The sequence below is a fragment of the Echinops telfairi genome, unplaced genomic scaffold, assembly GCF_000313985.2.
Source record: "Echinops telfairi isolate 266 unplaced genomic scaffold, ASM31398v2 ScPeMD7_15;HRSCAF=58, whole genome shotgun sequence".
NCBI lineage: Eukaryota > Metazoa > Chordata > Mammalia > Afrosoricida > Tenrecidae > Echinops > Echinops telfairi.
This window is the reverse complement of record NW_022103912.1, coordinates 12,157,314-12,163,845: the sequence shown is the minus strand read 5'-3', so window position 1 is coordinate 12,163,845 and position 6,532 is coordinate 12,157,314. Positions and strand designations below refer to the sequence as shown.

At 45.0% G+C, this 6,532-nt stretch overlaps 1 protein-coding gene across 2 annotated transcripts in view; it reads right to left on the bottom strand.

Moving 5' to 3' along the window:
- ACMSD (aminocarboxymuconate semialdehyde decarboxylase) overlaps positions 1-6,532 on the bottom strand; it is a 69,583-nt gene that overhangs the window by 30,664 nt on the left and 32,387 nt on the right. The window contains exons 4-5 of one of the 2 annotated variants that reach the window (XM_004711896.2): positions 4,783-4,832; positions 2,559-2,795 (exon numbers count right to left, since the gene is read on the bottom strand). In XM_004711896.2, the coding sequence (XP_004711953.1) occupies positions 2,559-2,795; positions 4,783-4,832 (287 nt within the window). The remainder of the gene's footprint in view (positions 1-2,558; positions 2,796-4,782; positions 4,833-6,532) is intronic. The other variant, XM_013007051.2, reaches the window with a different exon arrangement.

Here is a 6,532-nt window from a genome sequence, read left to right as displayed (position 1 = left end):
CCTGTTTGAGTCCTTTGTTGCAGCCACTGTGTCAATCTTTTCTGGGAAGTAGACTTGAGTTGCTAATTGAAGTATGATAAGAGGAGGATTCAAAAACTTCATGGGGGGAAAAAAGGTTATTGGATTTTTTTTCCCCCGTGAAGTTTATAGTTTCAGATGGAAAATAACGAACACAGTGGGGGACGGTTTGGGTCTGTCAAAGGCCCATCAGGGTAGTATTTCAGTGGAATTTGACTCCTTGTAAGATAACACTTTAGCGTGTAGGCTTATTTCTATTCAATTCAAATTAATGAATACTTTTGAGTATCTGCTATATGGGAGGCATTATAAAGACCAGAAGAGAAGTTATTTCTCCTCTCAAACTCATGATAAACCCACTGCCATAGATAGATGAAGACTCATAACAACCCTATAGGACAGGGTAGGACTGCCCCTGTGGGCTTCTTACCTTTTCCCCAAGGAGTGGGAGAAAGTTTTGTGGTTTCTTGGTGGCTTCGAACTGCTGATCTTTGGAATTGCAGCCCAACTTGTAACCACTATACCACCAGGGCTCAGAATCATGAAAACTAACATTAGCTGAGAATGTACCATGGACCAAAGCTGTTGTAAGAATATGTCATTTGTTAGCTAGCGTCATCCTTGATGAGACGTGCACTATTACCACCTCCCTTTTACAGAGAAGGAAACAAAGGCACACACGTAAAGACGAAGGACCTTTCTCAGGTCTTGTGGCCGACAAATGGTAGAGCCAGGCCACCTGGCGCTACTACTCTGCTTGTCTCATGGCGGCAACAAGGTCAGTTTTCTACCTGACAACTGGCCTGAGCATGTGTGGTTGGGTTCAGTCACTAAGAAGGCAGGTAAGGAGAAGAGCTAGACATGCTGGAGCTCCAGGTTCACCTCAAAACAAAGAGCCACCTGGGCTGAGGGTAATTCATCTGTTTTTACCATGGATTATGGATGCAAGCTAGAAGGTTGTGAGCAGGCCAGTCTGCTAACCAAACAGATCTCCATCAACCCAGGACATCACAAGTCAATGAGACCAAGAGGTTTTCCTCGCATTCCCTCAGAGACTGGCCGCCTCCCAGACAACCGAGTCACACATCTGTGAAAACACCCATTGGGACTCCAACCAGCCACCAGTGCGTCCTCAGCCCTTTAGTGATTCATTCATCCTGTTCCAAGGAATGTAAAATGACTTGCAGCTGACGTCTCATTCACACTGTGCTGAAACAATTTGAATGCACCAATACATAAATCTTATTTTAAAGCACTCCCAAGTTTCTAGATAACTAAGTATAACCAAGTTTCTACATTCACTAAACCAGCTAAGCCATTACAGACAACAAGGTTCTGTTCAATATTTAGAGAACATTAAATCTTTTAGGCCACCAGGAGACAATTTAGCAGACAATCCCCTAACTTGTGGGCAGTCTCCATAGATACAAGTGTAGAAAAACAGTTGAATGCAGTAAGAAGCCAATGCATATTGAATGAATGAATGAATGAATGTGATGATCTGTAACGAGAGTGCCTGGTTAGTCCTCCAACATCTCTTTACTTCATTGCATATTGTACATTTGCAATGAATATAACAGAAAGCAAAGCTATTAAAACTCATGGAGAAGAAAGGCGCTTTAAAATTTGATGAAGTTATGCATTTCGTATCATGGCTCTTTGGAAAGCAGGTCGAGTTAGAGAAAGAACAGGAAGGGTAGAAGATTGGTGTAGCGGATTATGGGACTATGCTCATTTCATGCGGATGCTTCAGAAATTGATGGCATGGACCTTTTGGGAAAATATGTTTTCTTTTGAAATGATGAGGGCAAGTCAAAAAAGCTTTATCACTGGAGGTCCAGCACAGACATGCACGGGTTTCTTCCAAACAAAGCACGTTCTAGCATGTCTCTGTGCTCAGTGGGTGACTGCAGGCAAATTCTCAGTCAAATACTCCTCTCGGCCTCCTTCGGGTGCTTGTCCAAAAACAGCGTCAAAATGGTGGGTTTGACAGTGGACTTCAGGTCAGAGAGGTCAGCTCAGAACTTAGGGTGATTGGTTTTGGGCATCACAAAGGTGTCATCTGACTAGATTCCCTCGAAGGATCCCGGATGATCATGGAAGCTTTTTATGAAGAGGTTTTAAGTAGATTGAAAACCGCAGTCAGTAATGACAAGTCAAAAACAGACACAGAAAGGCCAGGAAAGTTACCCCAAGGAAGTGTTGTCCATCACTACTCCGCGACTCTTTGAAGGTCGTCAGGGCTGTCCCGTGAGCATTTTGTTGGGACATCTTCTCTTACCCACTCTACAGTCCTGGTTTTGCCCCTTTCCATGAAAAGGAGAGTAAGGGGGGTCCATGGAAGAGAGAGTCCACTGAGTTTCAGGAAAGCATTTGTCTCACCTTTCTTCCATGGCAAGTTTGATACTCCCACCCACCCCCACTCCCGACATCCCCCGAGGGTGTGACCTGTTCACCTTCCGGCCCTGTACCAGCACAGTGCCTGGGCCAGTGTAGCATCAGGCAGATGTGCCTGAGACTCGCAAGCACCGGTTACTCACCGCGTAGACCGGAAAGAGTTCCTGCGCGTTCAGGTCCCACTGGTTGACATGGGAGCCGATCTGAATCCCTGGAAAGCCTAGCTCCTTCACGCAGCGCTCCATCTCCTTGACGGCCAGCTCAGGGGCCTGCATGGGCAAGGTCCCCAGAGCCACAAACCTCCGGGGGTAGCGCGCCACAGTGGCTGCCAGGTCATCGTTTAAAAGCTGGCACAGGTCTAAAGTGTCCTGAGGTTTAGCCTGGTCAAAATAGAAAAGGAAGCCGCCTTTATTCAAAATGCACTTCTTTAGATATTTGCTCTGAATCGCATACCCCCTGGATTAGCTTATTTCTCGTCGGTCAGTGGCTTGGCCGTCTCTTGTGCTACAAACGTTGACACGCTCGGCTGTTAACCGAAATGCTGCTAACCCAGAGACACATCAGAAGAAAAGTCTGGGGATCGACTTCTAAGACTTAGGGGTTTTTGGGGTGCGTGTCAATGGCTTGTTCGTCACGAGAAATCTGAGTTGAGGATTGGGATAGCCATTGGCTACAGAGGACCCAGAAACCAGTCGTTGCAAAGCAAACTGCTGCTATTAATTGGGGAAAAATTGAAGCCATAACTAGAAGACATAGCGTCTGGGCCAGACATCCAGGCATATTGAGGTCTTAGAGTTGTTTTTATCTTAAGTAGTAGAACCTGATCACAGGAAAATATGTGGATGGAACACTAAAAGGAACAAATAAGGACTGAACGTGCCAACATATGAGCATGGGTGGAGGGAAGCACATATTTCCATGGCTCTTTGAATCACAACAGGAAGGTGGTTTCTTTTTTTTTTGGTTGAGCAGATGCTTAGTGTTAAACTGAAAGGATGCCAGGATTCCTTCCCTACCTCTGGCTGTGTCCAAAAAACGGTCCTTCCCGGGCTTTCAATCATGACAAAAACTCTACATCATACAGTATCACTTTCTGCCCCGTGGAAGATGCCGCGTGGTCTGAGTCAAACTGTGCCCCCTAGGCTTTTCAATGGCTGATTTTTTAGAAGTAGATTACAAGGCCTCCTTTCCAAGCATCTCTGGGTGGACCTGAACCTCAGCCTTGCAGTTAGTAATCAAGCATGTTAATTGTTTGTACCACTGCCCGTCTAGTGTTCAAGATTTGTTCTCTTGGGAAAAGGCATCCAACTCCAGTAACCCCTTTGGGGATTGTTTCTGTCCTTGGGAGGTAACATATTCGGCAGGTATCACTGTTGTGATAGTTACAGAATCTGGTGTCAATTTGGTACTTGAGAGGATTAAGAGTGAAGGGGTGGAGCCTAATCTGTCAATCAAGATACAGCCAATGAGGCCTCTGTGTGGGCATGGCCTTCTCATGAGAATTCTGGGAACTCCTGGATTTCCTCCTCAGAGGCGGGAGGCACTTCTCTCTCTCTGCTCACTCCCTGGGAGAGATTGCAGCTGACAAGACACATGGAACCAGCCTAGTGCCCTGAGCTGGAGAAGCCTCATGGACCTACCCTGATGCAACCAAACCTCTGAAGCCAGAGAAGTCATGCAGAGACCCCTGCCAGTGCTGAGATGCTTACAATGTTACTGGATCCATAAGACTTCCCATGCACTGGCCTGTGATCTTCCTGCATTTGGCATCATTGCATGTGTTTCGTGAGTCTGAAGAGGACTTTATAGATTGATATTGGACATATGGGCTAATATCGGATTTATGGGCTTAGACTGGACTGGGTTGAGATGCTTTCTTAATGTACAATTACCCTTTATATAAAACTCTCTTATATACATATGAGTTTCTATGCATTTGTTTCTCTAGTCTACTCAGAATAACACAACTGTCAAATCAGAATTAATTGTTGTGTCTGATACCCAGCAGGGCGTCACAAGAATGATGCCCAGACAGGTAAGTTCTGATGGCGGCTGAGGCTGGTCTAGCACTGTGTCTCCGGTGAAAATATAATGTAATTTATAATGCATGGCTCTTCTCATTTTGGACTAACCACATTCAAGTGCTTGATAGCATTGTGTGGCTAGGACCACTCTACTGGTTGAAAAGACAGATCTGGGAGGGGAGTCTGCAGTGTGTGGGGCTCAGGGACCCTGCCAATCTCTAAAGGGGAGGCTAGTGGGAGGCTCAGTGGATGCAGTGTCAAAGTTTGACATATCTGTCTATTTTCCAGGGAGCTGGACATGCACCTTAGCCCACCATGAGATAATTAGAGGCTTCATACTCACCCAGTAGCTAAACATAACGGGAACTGTGGAAAGGGCTTGCACGGTCACCCCTAGACATAGACACAAAGACAATGGTGGTAAGAAGAATCATCCACCACTCCTTTGTAACCCAAGGGTCAAGGTGCTTGGGTCCCACCCAACTTGCTTCCACATGCTTTCCATGCTCCTATGGCACCCTTCCCCTTCTCTCCCCAGCCTCCTCCATCCCTCAGCCTCAGGTCCTGCAGAGAGGGAAAGGGGAGACAAAAGTGAGAATGTTCCAGAGGAAATAATTGGCTAACTTTTCAAGGGTCAATTTTACTCTCCCTGTGAAGGTCTATTGATTAAAAAATATTTCTCCACCACATTTCCCAGGATTTTAGGAAAATCTTAGGTCATGCAGAACAGATTGCCTCTCTCAGCCCTTTCTCACACTTTAGTTCAGCTACAGAGTGAGACTTGGTGGAATCTCTTGGCCTGGAATGCCCACGACACAATCCAGCATCCAGGAAGCCCGGCATCTCTCACCTTCAACTCCTGGAGTTGGGGTGTTGTGAGAGATGTGGGTTGATTGAGGGGGGCTCCTCTGTTTCCTGCTCATACTCCCACCCAGGCCACCAAGTCCTGTCGGCTATGCAAACAGCTCACAACTCCCCATCTCCCTGACCTCTGTGCTCTGTTTGAGTGTCTGGAGCAGCTCATAACATGTTGAAGGAATCCAGTACATGAAAGAATAAACCACTGCTTCACGAGGACTAGCGCCTACAGCCTTTCATTTGAGAGCATTGTTAAGCATTGTCGCAAGGTTTATTTATGTTAATTGGTTAGTTTCAAAGGCACGAGAACCTTTCCATTGTAAATCTACATTTTCTATGAATACTTTTACTTACTTTGCTCTATTTCATCTATCCACCCTATAGATTAATTTAGGAACCTCAATGGCATAGTGGGTTTTGTGTTAGACTGTACCAGAAGGTCAGCAGTTTGAACCCATCAGCCACTCCATGGGAGAAAGGTGAGATTTTTCACTCCTATAAACATTTACATGCTTGGAAACCCATAGGCGCAACCCTACTCTGTCCTGTAGGGTCTCTTTGAATTGGAGTCGACTTGATGGCAGTATTTTAGTGGCTTACATGGTTCAATGATTAAGTGCTTGGCTGGTACCCAAAGGCCAGCAATTCACATCTACCAATGGCTCTGCATGGGGAAAGACCTAGTAATCTGCTCCAGAAAAGATGCACTAGACTCATTGCCATTAAATCAATTTTTACTCAGAGCGACAAAGTCGAACTGCATGACGGGGTTTCCAAGGCCGTCATTGTTTTGGAAACAGAGACTCTTGGGTTCCAAAAAATGTATAAGTAAATTCAAATATACACAGAAAGATGGCCAGAGACATTTTATCCTGAGTTCAGTTCAAAACAAGTTAACTTACTCCAAATGAGTGAGAGGCCTCCAGAGTGTGAGAATGTAGTGTAGGATACATTTGGTCATGTGTATTTCTTTATTATTTTTCAGTAGTTAAAAAATATATTTAAAATGGCATTCAAACTGGACTCTGCAGAAAACTGGAAGCACCCTCTTATACCAGTCTACAGAATATAATATACGAGGTAGTACCCCCCAGAACTGACTTTTCCCCCCAAAGTTATGTAGTTAATTATTATTATGTTTTATACAAAACAACCTTATCATATTCAAAGTACTCTCCATTACACTTAGTACATTTGTCAAATCTGCAATTCCATTCTTGGCAACATTTCTCTCT